Source organism: Hippocampus bargibanti, linkage group LG19 (assembly GCF_051943395.1).
Source record: "Hippocampus bargibanti isolate YZ-2025 linkage group LG19, ASM5194339v1, whole genome shotgun sequence".
Classification (NCBI taxonomy): Eukaryota; Metazoa; Chordata; class Actinopteri; order Syngnathiformes; family Syngnathidae; genus Hippocampus; species Hippocampus bargibanti.
The window spans coordinates 5778962-5796576 of NC_142752.1; the positions used below are offsets into that span (position 1 = coordinate 5778962).

The 17615-nt window shown below is 45.2% G+C and overlaps 2 protein-coding genes across 3 annotated transcripts; both read right to left on the reverse strand.

Annotated features, from left to right (window-relative positions):
* Window positions 1-12: 12 nt before the first annotated feature.
* On the reverse strand, window positions 13-4857 carry xkr5a (XK related 5a). Its single transcript, XM_089021430.1, has 7 exons — window positions 4609-4857; window positions 2775-2958; window positions 2422-2606; window positions 2132-2344; window positions 1841-2010; window positions 1632-1743; window positions 13-1557 (listed from the first exon to the last, which is right to left on the reverse strand). Exons 1-7 carry the CDS (start codon window positions 4739-4741, stop codon window positions 617-619), a joined length of 1938 nt encoding a protein of 645 aa, XP_088877556.1. The 5' UTR covers window positions 4742-4857; the 3' UTR covers window positions 13-616.
* A 1225-nt stretch (window positions 4858-6082) lies between these two features.
* LOC148883737 (PR domain zinc finger protein 1-like) lies at window positions 6083-14298 on the reverse strand. 2 transcript variants are annotated; one of them, XM_089022497.1, is made up of 7 exons: window positions 14199-14298; window positions 11588-11787; window positions 10443-10562; window positions 9367-9619; window positions 7244-8193; window positions 7041-7169; window positions 6083-6966 (listed from the first exon to the last, which is right to left on the reverse strand). In XM_089022497.1, the coding sequence occupies exons 2-7, from the start codon at window positions 11759-11761 to the stop codon at window positions 6400-6402; spliced, it is 2193 nt and encodes a 730-aa protein (XP_088878623.1). In that variant the 5' UTR covers window positions 11762-11787; window positions 14199-14298; the 3' UTR covers window positions 6083-6399. The 2 variants fall into 2 exon arrangements, with proteins under 2 accessions (XP_088878623.1, XP_088878622.1); XM_089022496.1 differs by having other exon boundaries at window positions 11588-11840; window positions 14199-14295.
* Between the last annotated feature and the right edge of the window lie 3317 nt (window positions 14299-17615).

The window sequence follows — 17615 nt, forward strand, 5'->3', positions numbered from 1 at the left end:
TTATATTCAAATGGTGTAGCTTGTGCTTTAAGGAAGCCTATGAAGTGGCGGCTTGTGCTGATATTATTATTTCAAGGTGTAGCTTTGAATTCTATAATTTCATCATTTGATGAACGACTCACATTACAAAAATGTGATTTTGTAATGTCAAGGCTACATGGCATCTAAGGCCAGAAAGCATCTGTGTATTTATATTTCCAATGTGCAATAGGAAACAGTCAGCAGTTACCGTATTTCCTCATATAATACCAACAAAGGGCGGTTCAAGGTCCGTTCATTTATCGGATTTTTCAACCAATAAATGGACGGATAATTGGGGCAGGGCATTGGATGAAAGCTACCTCATTATTTGAGGGAATATGGTATTTCATAAACGATTACAGCTGAGAGTTCGATACACAGCCAATTAGCTTATATTACTGATAGCGGTAAAAGAGCACCGAATGGCTCCACATGTCAATTTCGTACAATATATTGCTTTTCCTTTGCGGATATAAGAGTCTCTATGCTTGCCTCCCATTGCTCAATTTAAGAAACCTCCCTTCACTTTAAAATAGACATGCTAAAAACTGAACAATGGATTCACTCGCTTGATGTCCTGTTTTCCCCGAATCGGTCAGAAATGTTCATCTTCGTCTCTTCGGGACATTATGAGCTGTCGTCTGGGACCGCTGAGGTGAGGGACATTGGTGGGAGGGTCCGGCGCTCCCGAGTCCAGTTTCGGGGTGGACGTGTAGCGCGGTCCAACCCGGCTGATTAAACTTCGGACGTCCCGGTGAAGAGCCGGATCGCTTGGTATGGAATTGAGACGCATGCCCTGTTCCGTACCCCCTGGGTCCCGATCCAAACGGGGGTTACTGGTGCTGCTGGGAGATTGGGGGTCAGCGCTGAAGTACAAGGTTGAACTAGACTCCGTGGGGCAGAAATCTGGTTCCGGACTGTCTCCGAATACTGACTTGCCCTCTGGTGAACTTCGCTTGAAATCCGATACAGACGATTCCAGTGGACTCTCCATCTCCAGACTGTCGTCCTCTGCTTGTTCGAAGGAAGTGGGTTCACTTACTGTCTGGAACTCGTCTTTACAGTCCGACAGGGGTACTAAGCCTCTCCCCAAAGACTCCGACATGGAGACGCCCTCACAGTTGCCCCCTGCCAAGCTGGAGATGCCTTCGTTGCTCTTAAACTCCTGGTTGTACTCCTCCAAATCCAATATGGCTGCCGCTCCACCTGCCCCGTACGCTCTGTTGATCTTCCCCAGGTCGCCTGTTTTGAGGGCCAGCCGGATGAGTAGCCAGTGATGGTGATAACAAGGACAGGAGCTGTTTGGCCTCCCTCCGCAAGTGGTCGGGTCCTCCAACAGTGAGCCAGCCACTCCGGAGAGGGAGAAGCTACCGTGATTTTGTTCACTGCCAACCGGAAGACTTTTATCCCCGAGGGAGAAGGAAGACTCCCCTTGTTCGATGCACGTGCTACCCATGTGGTTGTGGTGGAGACCCTGTGTGATCTCCGTCGACTTTGGATGCAAGAAGCGGTAGTAGATGACGAGTGAGGTAGCACCTGGTCACCATTGAGGCAATGAAATATTTGAAAATGTCACGCAATTATTCAACGTACTTCCCGTTGAGACTCACCGAGGATGAAGCTACATAGGACGGTGATCGGGAGGGTCATGTTGTCCCACGAAGTTCGGCTAAGTAAGTCAGAGGCAGCTAGCAACAAAGTGGTGTTCTCGATAAGCATGAACTAAAAGAGGAAGTAAAGATGATTGAGGAGGCAAAATGAAGTCCATGACCGACTAAAAAGAACTGCTGTGTTCAAACCTAGCTTGAGCGCTACATACCGTATAAAAGCTAGCCATGCGGAAGCGTGACGGTCCATCTTTGACATTGAGAAAGAGGAAGACATGGACTAGCCCCAGGAGGGTGTTGAAGGCACGCCAACACCAAGGCCCGGTGCAGATGTCTGGTTGCTGCGATACCAGCCAGAAAGAAGCAGTCAGCCAGTGAAAACCTGCAGGTGAATATAAAAATAGACGAGGGTGTGTATATGGTACTCTGAATCGCACTCCGCCCAGTAAAGGGTTAACAGTTTTTACCAATGGCTGTCTGTCAAATGCTTAATAGACACGTACCTGCCACTCCACAGACCCACCAGTCGAACACCCTGGCGAAGAACATGAGGCAGGTCACCCTGGCGCCCAGCATGCCCGCCCTCCACACCAGCTGGCAGAGCAGAGCCGCCGGAGGCATGGCGAGATGGCCCGGCCGGATGAGACAGCAGGCGCGGCTGTACACCACCAAGGCCCAGGAAACGGACAGCACGCAAAGACCACAGCAGTAGGCCACTGTGAGGAAACCCGAGATGCTGCATTATTTGCTGAAAAACACATGGAGGCCGTTGCAGATTGGAAGATGTGCCCACCTGGGGACATGATGCCCACGTCGGTGGACATGACGATGTACGCTTGCAGTAAGCTTTGGGGCAGGGTAACCACCAGCGCCTCCAATAGCCAAAGGGCAGCCACGTCTGCCTGGAGCATGACGACCGCGCCGAGCTCTGCCACTGAGCCTTGCATGCGTGAAACGTACTTCATGCAATCCCACAGCCTGCCAGCAGAGGGAGACATTTTAGCCCGATGTGCATATTTTGGGGAATGTGGGAAGTTTACACTGACACTATTAAAAAACGTATATCCCCCCGCAAAAAAATATATACATTTCTGGAATTTTCACTGCATACATTTAACACATTTCAGGGATGAAAACGGATCTGACCGTTTGAAGATGCCCAAGTGAAGAATATGTATGGTCGACAGATACCAGCGCCGATTGTCGCCATCGTCGTAATACCACTTGACACTCAGCAGCTGCACCGCAGTACCCGGGAGGAAGAGCCCAAGCGTGAAACCAGCCCACCGCGTCTCATCATTCCACAGGTAAAATCCTATACAGTAGATAACTGGAAGAAAGACACCACAAAAAATATTTACTACACTTATGAGAGGCGAGGTAAGGTAATATTAACTCATTCACTGCCATTCCCGAATGTATTCAGGATTTGAAAATATGACGTCGAGCACCATTCCCGAATATCTTCGGGTTTTATTTTTTTCTTACTGGGACTGCCGATAAGGCGCTGGTCAGCTCTCAGGCAATGTTTTTTCCCTTCCACTAGAGGGCAGCATTTCACTTTTTCCATGTTAGCGCTTGGTTACAGCTTCAGCTATGGTTAAAGCGCGATATAACCCAATATGTACAATATGTATTGCATTGTATTTTGGACAGCCGCCCTCATTTCAAGCTTATACAACTCCAGACCCATATAAATTAGGAATTAACTCTTTTTTTTCTGATGAAAGAAGGCTTCTTACGCTGCATTGAATGTTTATGTAGTCCTAAAACTCAATATTCTGCGGGTCCTGGAATTTGAGTGACAATGACAAAAACCCTGGCCCTGGAGTGGAAACATTTTTGCACATTGTCTGGCAGTGAATGGGTTAATCATAAAACGAATCAGAGGTACAATATTTGGACTATATTAAAGCCTTTTTGAGGTTGTACTACAATTCAAATTCTCCACTTTCATGGACTGACTATCCTTGCCTCATCGATTTGCTTAGTCAGACGGCCGTCCTTCAAATCTGTTCTCAGTATAGAACTCTATAGTTTTGTCAGGGTGACATGTTCGTATCCCAAAATAGATGCTTATTCACTCATGAGTACTTTCATGTTTGGTATGTTTTGAGTCCAAGATTGTTCGTCTTTGTCAAAAATGTCAAATAACACAAGATAGTTTGCGAAAGGTCATCTTCGCTCTTTGAACATGGACTGTAGCTAGTCATCCGAGTAGTTCATTGTACTCTCTATTCATTTATAAGGTCAATGTAGGGCTGGTGACTACTTCACTGCCTTTGAGGAAATCGCCGGTTCCACTTTATGCTTGCCACAACCAATTGCAAGGCCCGATACTCAGGCATCACAAAATATCTATTATTAATCACAAACTACAGACAGTGTGAGTGTTGCTCTTCATTTTGGGCCAGACAATCAGCCAGCATGTTTAGGTAATGCAAGAAGAGTTGTGACAGGCTCATATATGAGCATCCGACACTTCCTGACAGGGAAGAATATTGGCATGCACGAGTAACTTCTCAACTCACCTAACTCGTGAAGCTCGGCGGATTTTTTTTTATTATGCAAACTACACACAGGTTTCAAACCCCATAACTGTCTAGTCGACAGTCACTCAGCCAAATAATGTGTATGTCATTGAATGCACTTTTGTCAAGCTATAGATTCTTGATATTTATTTTCATGACAATATTTTATAGTTTAAAACCATACTGATTCCAATGGAGGCATATTTTTGACATTCTAACTGCAGCTTGAGCACCTCCAAAGGTCAGCTTGTGCATTCCAAGAATAGAAACCTGCATCCCGTATCAATAGTTTTGCAATCGGCACGACCATAGCACTACCTCGCCATCATTCGTTGCTTTTAAAATAAAAAATAACATCTACCGAGCCGAATATAACACCGATAGTCGATATGGCTCCTTGCAAACCGAACGTGGCCGCGTATCGATGTAGTTGCATCCTCCGCACTTACGAGCGCTCTTCTCGGCCGCGATGACCAGCGCCGACGCGCCGAGCAGCGCCGCCTGGCACCAGGCGATCCATCGTTCGCTCCGCCGTGCCCTTGACGGCCTTCTGCGCCCCACCGCCTCGGATGTGCTGATCATGGTGCCGGGCGGCGGCGGCGCAGGCTGCAAAGCGGCGGCGACCTTATCGTGCGCATCCTTCGCCTCATCCGAGCTTGAGTTCCCGTTTCTTCTTCCCCCTGACCTGCCTGCTGTCAAAATTGTGATGTCACTGCGCACTCTTAAAGGGCCACGCACAGCATTTTCCCCATCTCCTCTGATGCGCGCACACTTGACCACAACTCTTCACCTTTTTGAGTCGAAAAAAGCATATTTTATATCCCACTCGTATGTTAAATGTAATTTTGTCATCGTTTTATGCAGTTACTTTTTTCAAACACCCCAACTGCTTTTTATTAATCTGACCTAGCACGTAGCTAATCTCAAATTACAACTCTAAAGGGTGTCGGGTGGCCTATTGTCCTCGCAAGCTATCCAATGTTATAATGGAGGAGCACCTTGGATTCCCGAAGCAGGCTCCATGATGGTAAATACCGTATTCTAACCTTGTCCGTATGTGCGAACGTAAGTCTGGGCAATTGTTTGTCTCCAGTTGTTCTGCAGTTGACTGGCAACAGATCCTGGGGGTACTCCAGTTACAAGCAAAGTGTTGTTACAGCATCTCTAATATTATTTTTTTCCCTATGGTCTGTTTTAGCTGTGTGGTATATGTGGTTCGTACAAATGATGGTGCATGTGTCAGTCTGTATGGTAAGAATTGCTTCACATCCCATAATAGGTCATGCACATACCACGTCGAAGGTAATGCTGAAACAAATACAAAGTTTTGTTGGAATGCTCTCCCCGTGTATACATTTTAGTGCATTTCAACAAAATATTTTTGCTGTTCTGAAAATTTCCTCACCCGTATTCCACAACAAAAATGTGCTTTGGAGCAAATAACACGTATGCTTTGTTGTGCCAATTAGCGCAGTTACCATGTATGTTATAATTCAAAGTTGTTCAGAAAAAATGCAATTAGGGTTTTTTACAGTATCATGAATGCCTCATCATAATCAGCAGTGAAACATTCGGTGCCGTGTAATTTTCCCCTTAGGCTAAAAGTACAACAGGTGGTGCCATTACCACTGTCATATGCAGCCAGAATTACAGACATTGTAAAACTCAAGTTATACAATGACCGTTGATGGCTGGTACTCATGCAGCAAGCTGCTATATGGGAGGGTGATCTAATATGTGTGAAACTGGCTGCCCCACTCCTGTTCAAATGGCGTTGACGAGGTAACAGGTTGACACATTGTGTTGTAAATACCTCCCCAAGCCCATAAGAGGAAGTTTATGTACGTCCTGAAGCCCTCGTGTCAACGGCGCTCGCTCTCGAAAGAGCACCGCCACTACGCAACAATGCAGGTTTCCCCCGAGCACAGTCAAACCTTTTCTGCTTTATTTGTATCTGTAGTCAAAAGACAAATCAACACACATCAATTCTTAGTCTTGCTGGTCAGAATTTTTTTTAAATGGCTGTAATGCCGATACAGTGACGCCTCATGTCATCAAACCCTGTTTGTATAAATCAATATGAGCAACTGAATAAATTAGCAACTTTTGATACATTAAACCAACAAAGTGTCAGGTCATGCTGGTGTAGTCTTGAGACTTAACATGAATTGAACGCTTATAGACCAGGCTTTACCTCAAATGGGGCAAAGCCAGACAGCTGCTGAGTTGACCTGTAAGGATTATATGGCTGGATTAGCAACGGCGTCTTCAGGCTCTGACATGCAGCCTGACTCCCGCTTGATGCGGCTCGGATGCAGAGGTAGACGAGGTCCGAGGTGATGTTGCGAAGACTTTTTCGCGGATTCATAGAGTTCAAAGCCGGCCTCGGAACCTTCCTGTCGTTTAGAGACCCGATTGTCCAACCGTTGTATGAGCGCAAGCACGTCCCTCTTGTCCATCTTGGCCTCCGCTGCCATGGCCTCGAGCTGCTCAGCCGCTTCGCTCACGTCAAACCTTTCGATCTCCGTGTTGACCCTGTGGAACTCCTCAACGGAGTGTTTGTGCGAAGATGAGAGAGGGCAGAAGCCCTGGAGGTGGACCTGAAGGCTGCACTGGTGGAAGTAGGCACAGGGGCAGCAGGGACAGCGGTACGGACGTTCCCCAGTGTGGAGCCGTTTATGGAGCTTCAGGTGGATAAACTGAGTGAACCTGGCCGGGCACAGTTTGCAGTGGTAGGGCCTCTCGCCCGAGTGCAACCTTTGGTGTGTCTTTAAATTGCTGGTGCTACTGAATCGCTTGTGGCAGACCTGCGCCAAACAAAGATGTCATTTCCGTGCTTATTTATATCACATCGTGAGGGAGCTAATTGGAAAAAAACTACCTTGCACTCATGGGGTTTCTCTCCTGTATGAACCAGGTAGTGTTTCTGCAGGTGTGCCAGCTGAGTAAAGTTCTTGTTGCATGTTTGGCATCTGAAGGGACGTTCGCCGCTGTGGACTCGCAGGTGAACCTGAGGGTGATGCTCGTTCAGGTTAACATCTTCCAAATATTTGGAGTGGGTTCTAAAATATAAAGTTATCATACCTTGAGGTTGGACAATTGGCCAAAGACTTTCCTGCAGATGTTGCACTCGTACCGGATCTTTCCATTCTGTCTGGTGAGCGGGTACGATAAGGTCTTGTAGCCGATCACGGGCTCCTCTCGTTTGGCCTTTCTGAAGTTGGCTGCATCTGCGGTGTTGCTTTGCATCGCCCTAGTTGGTTTTGAGGGATCATGGTCCAATGACGCAGCAGCACCAAACTGTGGAGAACACCCTCCCGAAGTGAGTGATGGCTGCGGCCTGCATGGGGTGCTGATCACAGATGCGACACTGGATGTGGATGCTAAAGAGACGTCTGCTTCTGCGGGCTGCTCGGAAGGAATCTTGAGGTAGTTTGTTCTTTGAGATATGAGGTTCTTTTCATCTATGGTCTCGCCGGTCGTAGAAGAAACGAGGTCATCTTTGGTGTTTGACAGTGCAAAACTTAAGTTCTTTTGTTCTGGCTGGAGGAGGTTTACATAACCGTCCAAAGGCAATACGTGAGCGGAGAGTGTCAGGTAAGGTTTGAGACGATCTGCATATGACAAGTAGGGGTGAGGTAGAATGTTGTCAGGGCAAGGTGAGTAGTGGGGTATGAGATAGGGAGCGTGCCTCAAGGTGGGATAAACACGATCCGGTACTGCAGGTTCTGGATAAGGTTTAGCTAGGACATGTCTTGGGCTGTGCTGGAAGCTGTATAAACTGGAAGGGAGGTGGCTACTTAGATCTGACTTTTTGGCAGCCGGTAGACGGGGCAGAGCTGCAAATCTGTGAACCGGGTCAGAACAAGACTGAATTGGGGAGACGGTGGGGAAAACTGAGACGTTATCCTGAGATAAAGAACTGTCCATTTGTTGGCTAAGGCTTGCGAGAGGTTTGGTGGGGGGCTCTTCTCGGAGGATCTCGGTCACGCTGTGCCCCCGTTTCTCTGTCGTCTTCTGTGAATGGCAACGCTCTGTTGGCGACAGAAATAGGCATTTACAAGATAAGAGTTTTTCTAAGATGTGATATGAAGATCGTGGAAATTTATATTTAACTTTGATCATTTTATTTTGGGAAAAGTACAATAATAACAAATGTGTATTAAAATGGCAACAAAAAATAGATTCTTGTGTGATACTGTGTTGACTCCGGTCTGTCATTTATTTCCAGAAATTATGCGGGATTAGCATTTTATTAGTCTATTGAAAAATTCCATTCTATTCTCATATCGCAACTCTATTCTTAGAATTGTATGACTTTTTTAAATATGTAACTGCCTTGTTAAGTATTAGGACACTGGGTCGAGCAAAAAAAAGAACCAAAGGTAAAATTATAAGAAAAAAAAGTTGTTCAATTCTCTTAAATTAATATGTGAAGAGTGAAGATTTTTCCGGTAACTCTAAAGTTAGGATGTTTCTAGTAAATGAATTTCTTTTTTAAAAAATAGCATTATGCAGAACCTCATTACATCAATGCATTATGACATACTAAATACGACTACGCTAACCACTACACTATTGTCACCTCTCCTTAAAAATATTTCAGCCTACAAAAAACATGGTTGCAGACCTTATCTACCATTTCCCCTTGTCCTGACCCTCCATCCAGACCCCTCCCCGTTGCCAAACCCTGGGCAAACAAACAACCGACACTCAGTGAGACATCAGTCTGTCAGCGGATCGCCCTATCAGGAAGTTCAAGTAGTCACTGGAGCGCTTCCTACTTCTCGTCCTTCTTTTAAGAGCCTAATAAATAAGACAAGTCGTGCCAGAATGCTGTCAGCACCTCAGGAGACCCTCCAGTCATCTCGTTTCCTTTTGCTTTGTGAATGCTGAGGGTGCATACTTTGTATAGCAACCATCTCACAGCTGTGTCTCGACATAGCGTTCCGGGACAAACTGATAAGCCTAGACCAGAAATTGGTCTCGGTTTACCTCAATGGGACTACGGCAACTCATGGATACACCCCCATTCAGAAGGTCTGCCCCCTTTTGTGTTCCCAAGTAACAAAAGGGCCTTGGGCGTGCCCGAGCCAGCCAGAGCTCAAACACCCGCACAAAGGGTGTGTCAGTCGGCCACTTGTTTGGAGTGCAAGTCTTTATTTGCTTCCTCAATCCGAAACGCAAATGAAATAACAGCCACTTACCAACACAGTCCATGGCAAGTTGCCCCAGAGGTGGGTAGTTACAACGCCGGGCTAATTCCGAGCAGTACCACACCAGAAGCTCCTGGCCTGGAAGTAAGGGCTTAATTGTGTAGAAGTAGATGTCCAGTCCACTCTGGCATGCAATCAAATTCTGCTCGTCGGTGCCGCGGGCCGGGTTGACGTATCGCATCCAGTTGCTCTTGTCTTCGTTCAAACCGTCCAGGATGTGGTGTAAGGTCCCGCGGGAGAAGACCTGCAGCAGGGGATACAGTCGGCCGCCCATGACTAATCAGCTTCCTAATGCGTTCTCAAACCTGAAACTATCAAGTCAAAGGCACACCTGATGCTTTTACAGGAAATGCGAAGAATCTTTGCGAGATATGCCCCAGCTCGGCCTTTTATTCTTTACTCTAACCTTTGATCATAATAATCTAATTGTAAAATGTATTTGTGAAATATTAATGCAGTTTTGTGCTTTAGAAAACATTTATGTCTGAATTTTGCAGCGGCTTGGAACGGATTAGGCCATTTACATGAAAAACACATCTCTACTTACAATTTTTCTAGTTAAGAAATTTCTTCCAGGACCAATTAATTTTGTAAGTACAGGTACAGGCAAAAAAGCATTTTTTTTTTACAACATTTCACAAGTTCTCTGAACTTCTTTCAGGTTGACTAAAGCACTTGAAAAAACTCTTTGTTTCACTTGCTACGTCGGCAGATTGTGTCGAAACATGACAGTGTCTCATGAAAGTTGTCCAACCGCTGCTTGTATGGAAGGTAACGCTTTTGGGGTTCAAAAGCCACTTCCTTTCACCGCGTTAGTGCGCAAGCATTCGCTACGCTGGAAAAGCGAGGATGTTCTGTACGACGTGTTTACTGGCAGAGAAGCGCTGCGTCACTGAAACCAAGCAGCTGTGCGCTCGCGACATCCTGAAGCCACGTACTTGACACCGCAGCCACTTCAAAATTCACACAAGGTAGTAGCCTCAACAGCTAACCGATCCCGCATCGACATCTCAGATGGAGAAGATGCAAAATGGGTTTCAAAATAAACCTACCGCTGGCGTGCTTACCCTCCAAAAATACTTTCTGTTGGCATCTTTCAGCAATGTTTCATTGGTGTATGTTTCCCCCACTAGAGGCCCAAAACGTGTCCCTTTCGGTATCAACTCTTTACTGGTCACTCCGAGCACCTGTCCAAAAAAGACAAAGAGTCAACTATTATGAAAAAAAAAGACAGAGTCAACTATTATGTCAAATTGGAAGGCTGAGGTCAGTGTCCAGATGCTTGAAAGCTCCTAATTACAGGGATGGACAATCCAAAAACAGCACGGTTGTGGCATTATTTTTACTCCTTAGAAATAAAATACAGATATCTGTTGGGCCAACCGGGGCTAAGATATAGCGTTTTTACAACAACTGAAGCTAAAACATTGCTTAAACAAAAACATAAATATTTACATGATGGATTGTGCTCCTCCCCTTTCACATGCTGAATATTTCAAATGCTGATCCCTCCGCCGACCCCCTGAAATTGTTCTTCCTGGCATTAAAATTTCACCGCGACTCATGTTCCGTCGCATCCAAGTGTGAAACACACCGCAATCGAGCCTCCAAGGCGGGGAAGAGAGGATAAAGTATCACGGGTCTTCCCACTCCCCCCGTGACTCTAGTCGTCCGTTCAAACCCCCATGTCAGGCAGCTCTATGGCAGTTCTCCTATGTCACGGGTCACTGTAACAGATCCGACTCTATGGTGTCGGAAGCTTCCCAGACAGACTTTCCAGGAGTGTCACCATGATATTTCAGCATCTTTAACCGCGAGCTCTGATCTTGTCGAAACGAAAGCCGGCCCCTCCCGGTTCCATGTGTCATCCATGGGGTTAATATTTTACTGTCTGCATGACTATCGAGGATCTCTTGCAACAGGGGTTAAACATAAACCACCCGATGGCATGCTTGCAAGTAAAACCGCCGAATGGGGCTGACCTCCAAGGTGGATTTTTGGTGCCTCTACTTTACCTTATGGTATAATTGCGCTCCGAACGAACAAAAGGGCTGAGAATCCGAGAGAGTTAATCATCACACACACCTCGGGGGCTATGTCCCAAAGGGGCTTGGCGATTGTCTCGGGCTTTGTCTCGACATAGCAAATAGGTTGAAATTAGACAGCAACATGTCAAGTTGGTGGTGATTCGGAACGAAAACGCCTTCCTGACCTGTGTAGAGTCCAGGCAGCGTTTCAGGGCCAAGTTCCTGGGCAAGGAGCCCTCGGCTCTTGTTCTGACGCATTTTGCTTCTTCCAGTTGATCCTTTACGATGTACGTGCACTTTTCCTCAAAGTCGGCCTCGCTCCACGATGTCATGTCTGAGTCCGCCGACTCCTCCGCCATGGCAGCCACCGTGACCTCTGTCCTGTCTGGTGAACCATCAGAGGTTAACATTACTGTTGCGGCACGTAGAGGATGAGGCCTAGAAAGAGCGAGATTTGAATGAGGTTATTTCCCAAGAGACCCTTCACCCCCGGACTGGCAGTAGGATACAATTATAATAATGACACATTTCATTTATTAGTGCCTTTCAAAACTCTCAAGATCACTTTCCAGTCACAGGATAGATTTTTCAGTGGGTGAGCAGCTGCAGCCACACATGCTAGCGTTCACTCAACCCGGAAGTAACTGAAATAGCTAGAAAGCTTGCTAGCTAGCTAATAGATAGCTAATAGATAGCCAGTTAGATAGCTAATAGATAGCTAATAGATAGCAAATAGATAGCTATCTACCTAGATAGCTAGCTAGATTGCTATATAGCTAATAGATAGCTAGCGAGCCAGATAGATAGCTAATAGATGGCAAATAGATAGCTATCTATCTCGATAGCTATCTACCTAGATAGCTAAATAGATAGATAGATAGCTGGATAGCTAGATAAATAAAAAGAAGTGAAGAGAGGAAAAATAGGAATAAAGTCAAGAGAAAAGACAAAGAAAGCTAAATGGGATGAAAGAAAGCCACAATTGTGACATTGAGTGTTTGATATTTTGTTGATGTACACATTTCGGCAAAAAATAATAAGAAATAAATAAATAAAAACAAATGCAACACGAATATGGTTGTCTTGCTAAAGAAGGTACAGATTATATCAATAATAAAAAGATTGTCACTTGAGTCAATATATGGTGTGTGGGGGCATTTTAGAAGATGCAAAATTACAGTGACAAGGCAGCCCCGAATTATTTTCCCAGCTTGGGCTACTACCGGACAAACAAAGTTCAAAGCCGAGCCCTCATGCACCCCCCCCCCCCCTCGGTCCCGCTGTCCCATACATCCTGTGAAAATCCCAGTCACAAACCCCCGAAGCTATGAGGGAGGATCCTATGCACGTCATTGGGCCCCCGTGGCGAACAACTACACTTTCACAAGGAAGCCAGCCGGCGCTCTCACTGAATCGAGCAGACTTCCTTTTCTCAACCCCAGTGAGGCTCCTCGCTCTCTCTTCCTCGATTGTGTACTGTCTTTCCCTCCTGTTCACATGAAGATTGTAGACTGATATGGCACCCGCAACTCCCCCCCCCCCCATGAACCCCCCTCTAACCCACGACTGATGGGATGAAACAGCAAAGACAGAAGAGGCTTTGATTAAAAATCAACTATGCTGGGATATACTCTCTCAGAACAGTTTCTTCCTCCGGCTACTCGGGTTGCCACTCAGATGGTGATAAGATAGCGAGACAGTTGAATGCGACCAAAGTAGCCATTTTTGCTTCGACAATTACATGACTTGGAATATTATAAAATCGAAGTGGGATTTTGTCTTTTCCGAGTACTGGTCCCACACTCTGGAATAACCCGCCACTGAATATTCGGCAAGGTGCCCATCTTGAAAACCCGCCTCAAAACTTACTTGGACTCTTTGGCACTCGACTCAGCATGATTCCGATTTGATCTTGGTTTTACTCCCTGGTGCTATTTTTGTCACTGCTTTATTTCCTGTATACGATAGCTGTCCATGTTAAGCGCTTTGTTGCATCTTGGTTTTACTACCTGGTGCTATCTTTGTCACTGCTTTATTTCCTGCATACGATATCTTTCCATGTTAAGCGGTTTGTTACAGCTTCAGCTGTTGTTAAAGCGCTATATGAATCAATATGTATTCTTCTTTTAATTGTAAAGTGTCCTTGGGTGTTCTGAAAGGCGCTTGTAAATTAAATGTATTATTATTATTATGAACGCTGGCGCGAATGGTTGCCGCTGCTCACGTGCACACAAAAAAATCATGTGACTGTAAAGTGTCCTTGAGAGTTTTGAAAGGCGCTTAGACATTAAATGTATTATTATTATTATTATTATTATTATTATTATTGTTGTTGTTATTATTATGCATTGTATTGTATTGTATTTTGAGCACTGCTAAAAGTTGAAAATGAGTGAGACAGTCGAAGATGCAACATTTTTAACAGCAATTTCTAGCAACAGACATGCAACAACCAATAACCGCGGTAACATAACTACAATTTATTTTTTTACATTTTCCTCAAATAAAGCTGTGGTTTTTTTTTTTTTTATAATCACACGAACAGACAAAATACCGACAGCCTTTCACCCTGCATTTTTGCAGGCTGACAGCTCACCCCAAACCCCGCGGATGCCACTTTGAGTGACACTGCAGAAAGCATCTCGTGAAAATCGAGACATAAATCAAAAGCATACTGACAGATATGATGAACAATCACCCCCTGGTGCAAATCATTAACGGAAAAGAAAAAAAGGCATTTGTAGCCCCCCTAAAAATATATTAATAAATAAAAATAAAGAATGTGACAGTACTTACTGTGAAGCCTTGAGAAGATCCACACATAAGTGAGGCTGCGTGGTCAGCTTGAGTACGTGTGAGCAACCAGTGACTCTTGTCCGACTCTAAAACTCTCTCTCTCTCTCTCTCTCTCTCTCTCTCTCTCTCTCTCTCTCTCTCTCTCTCTCTCTCTCTCAGGCAGCCTCTTCCATACCTGTCTATGACTGACGACAGTCCTCTTCACCTCATGACTCCTCCTTGCAATGTGTGTGTGTGCGTGTTTGTGTGTGTGTCATGCTCTTGCCCTAAGGCAATGTTAGAGTTGTGTAGTGGTGGTAGTGGGGGACGGAGGGGTGGTGGGGGTGCTGTCAACCAGCTATGTCCGGATCAGACAAATCCGTCTACATTCTTCCAAATATCTACTTCCACTCATCTCCGAGTGCAAGACAATTTGTGTTGAGAAGTGACGGCAGGGTGGGGGTAGAGGTGGGGGGTGACATCATTTATTTTGGGTAGGGAAACGTGACATGATGGGTATAGTGGAGAGGTGTGGCAAACAACAGGGGCAGTAGGAGACCCTTTTTTGCCGATGATGCTTGCCTATTTGATTCAATTGATTCTTTATTTATGCAGACAAAATATATGTAAATCACACAAACCAAAAATTGCAGCTGAGTTTATTGATCATCCCGTACTTTTCAATCAACACTCCGATACGCCCCCTTCGGCCATGGCGCCTTGCGCCCCGACCGCAATAACATTCGTGCGGTTGCCGCATGTTGACACGTCGTCCGGCTTTCACTCCTGTTTCTTTGTCTTCTGCCTTCCAAAAGCAACATTTACCTTGGCGCCACGCCAAGCGAGCTGGATTTCCGCGGCCGTCATTCTCGTGCTTGACACGCGACACGCCGCAAACAACCTGCCTTGTTTTGTTTCAGCATCGCCCGTAAATTCGCGTGCTGTCCTCACACCCTCCACCACCGTGCCATAGTTTATTGTGTCTCGTGTGCTATTGTCTTGTTTTGTCCCACCCCTGCCCCATTCAGTTTCTTTTCTGACATATCCTGTCCTGCTCGCCACACCTGACTAAGCTACTAATTACAACCGCTGACATGACCCACCATGTAATTTAGAATCCGCTCCCGCGTCTCAGCGTTTGGCTCTTTCTCTTTGCCTTGGGTCTTCTCATTCATCACCTTCTATTTATCTCCCCTCCTCTTCCTCTCCGAGGTCTTCCATATCCCCAATCGTGTAATATCTCCCTGCTTCACAGGCTTCGTTATTAGCTATTTCTTCCATTCACTTGTTGTCGTGGTTAGCATCAGTCAAATCGGGATGCTGTGTTGGATTCCCAAATAATGCTAGCTAAACAGGCTCCAAGTCGAGAGCGCACGAGACTGTTTTGGAATCTAATGCAAGTCAGACGTGTATCCCAAACATCATTTTTTTTGTTTTCATGCTAGCTAAACAGGCCCCATATGTTACGTTGAGAGCGTGGGAGACTGTTTGGAAGCTAATGCAAGTCAAAACGCGTATAAGCAAAAGTTTACGATCTTTGATCCCACGAGTGACTTTGTACCTGCCTAAGGTCATTTGTCATCTTTGGTACAAAAGGTGACCAATCTTCCTCGTCCCGGTTATCTCTACTCAATGAGGAAACCGCTCATCTGCACCAGGACTGTCTGGTGCCAGAGCTCACTTTTATAACCCATGAAATGGGCGTCTTTGACTTTTATTGCAGAGTCCGCATTAATTCTCGTGAACCTCACCTTCTCCTCTTGCTCTTTCTGAACACCTGAAGGGATTTCACATAGTTTTCCTCGCAGGTTGCGATCACAGCAGTGGTGGGCCGTGGATTTCATCGTTAGGCCTTCAGTAGTGCTATGTCTGAATCAATCCAGACTGAAAAAAGTGTGGTGTGATTTACTACAAGTGCACTAGAGGGTACCGTTAGCCAGGAAATAACTGACCGACCTTTCTTAATGATGTCTATTTTTTTCTTGAAAAGTACGTTGACAATGGTTTTGACAGTAAATATCCAACCAAATGTGTTTCTTCGCCTTCAGCCATTGTGGGTTGACAAAACTGTGATTAAATCAAGACAAAAATGTATTTGCTTATGCAGCTCAGTATGCTGGCTCTGGCCAGTATGCTCTTCTCACTAGCGGCTTGTGATCAGAGCAGTTTTGGTAAACTGGGATTGGCTAGAGACTGGGCAATTATAGTTTGCGAAAACTCTGAGGTTAACCACCACCTTTTGGGTTGCCAACTCTAAATCTGATTGGTTGGAGCAAAAGTTTGATCGACACATGTGATGCTCCAGGGTCTGCAGAACTGATTATGAAGGCGTCCATGTAGATTTCTGACCCAAGAATTTATGGACAAAATATCATTAAAATCAGTCAGTGATTCTGATAGGTCAGCCGAGAAGGCTTTGCAGGCCTTGACGGTCCGCCACTGAGTCTTCTTACAATCGAGTTTCAACCCGAGAAGCATCCTTTCCATCATCCAAATTATCCCAATGCATTTATTATGCACTTCCTGTGGCTCGTCCAATCGAAGCTTTAACCAAACACGCAAACGATGGCCTGACATTTTGTTCTACTTTCAGGCACCAAAACATCCATAAGCGCCACCCACCTGGATGTCCACCAAGTGTTTTTCCTCCACCCGCGGATGATCTCCTGTTGACAGGTTATTATCGTAGTTTCGAGGTGAGGAGGAATGTCGCTGCGCTACAGGGACACACACACACACACACACACACACACACACAAACACACACATACATGTATGCACGCATACACCGCTTGAAAAATGTTCCACAACGGTCACAAAGAGGAAATAAAGATTAAAATAAGACAAGTCATAGGGCAAAAGTGACACCTTGAGTCATTCGCACTTTAAATGTCTTTTTTTCTGCACTTGGGTCTTCCGCTTTCACTCCCCTTGATCACAAACGGTGATTTACTTCTTGGCTTCCCTTGAGTCTTAATTTGTCATCTTGCATCTTTTATGGATGTTGATTGTCCTTCCTTCCCCTCCTTTTTCATTTTATTTATTTATTTATTTATTTATTTATTTATTTATATTTTACAGATGAGCTGTGACAAATTTCATGCTTGGATCAAAACAACTTTGTCACATTGCTAGCAAGCGATCTGTTCTCACCAGGATTTTTTTAACAGCCTTTTATATTCTTGTTTTATACAAAATGCATAGATCAATTTTCCCCTTTATGTTTCCAATTGTTTTTTTCACCCAACAACCTTTCACACTCACATTCAAACGTCAGGACATTTTTTTAACTCATTCACTGCCATTTCCAAATTTATTCGATAATTGAAAAATGATGACGTGTACAACTGGAGAGAAAACTACATATGTTACTACAAAAATGGTAATATGTACCGTTGTTCGTAACTCGAATATTCGTAAGTCGGGGAGTGTCTGTAA

Excerpts from the sequence above, each read along its gene's own strand:
- xkr5a (XM_089021430.1), bottom strand. The coding sequence starts at position 4,741 with ATGATCAGCACATCCGAGGCGGTGGGGCGCAGAAGGCCGTCAAGGGCA. Across the intron at positions 2,959-4,608 it reads CGCGGCCGAGAAGAGCGCTC|TTATCTACTGTATAGGATTT; the intron begins GTAAGTGCGGAG and ends TCTTTCTTCCAG. Across the intron at positions 2,607-2,774 it reads CACTTGGGCATCTTCAAACG|GCTGTGGGATTGCATGAAGT; the intron begins GTCAGATCCGTT and ends CTCTGCTGGCAG.
- LOC148883737 (XM_089022496.1), bottom strand. The coding sequence starts at position 11,812 with ATGTTAACCTCTGATGGTTCACCAGACAGGACAGAGGTCACGGTGGCT. Across the intron at positions 10,563-11,587 it reads GCTGCCTGGACTCTACACAG|GTGCTCGGAGTGACCAGTAA; the intron begins GTCAGGAAGGCG and ends TTTTTTGGACAG. Across the intron at positions 6,967-7,040 it reads AGAAACCCCATGAGTGCAAG|GTCTGCCACAAGCGATTCAG; the intron begins GTAGTTTTTTTC and ends TGTTTGGCGCAG.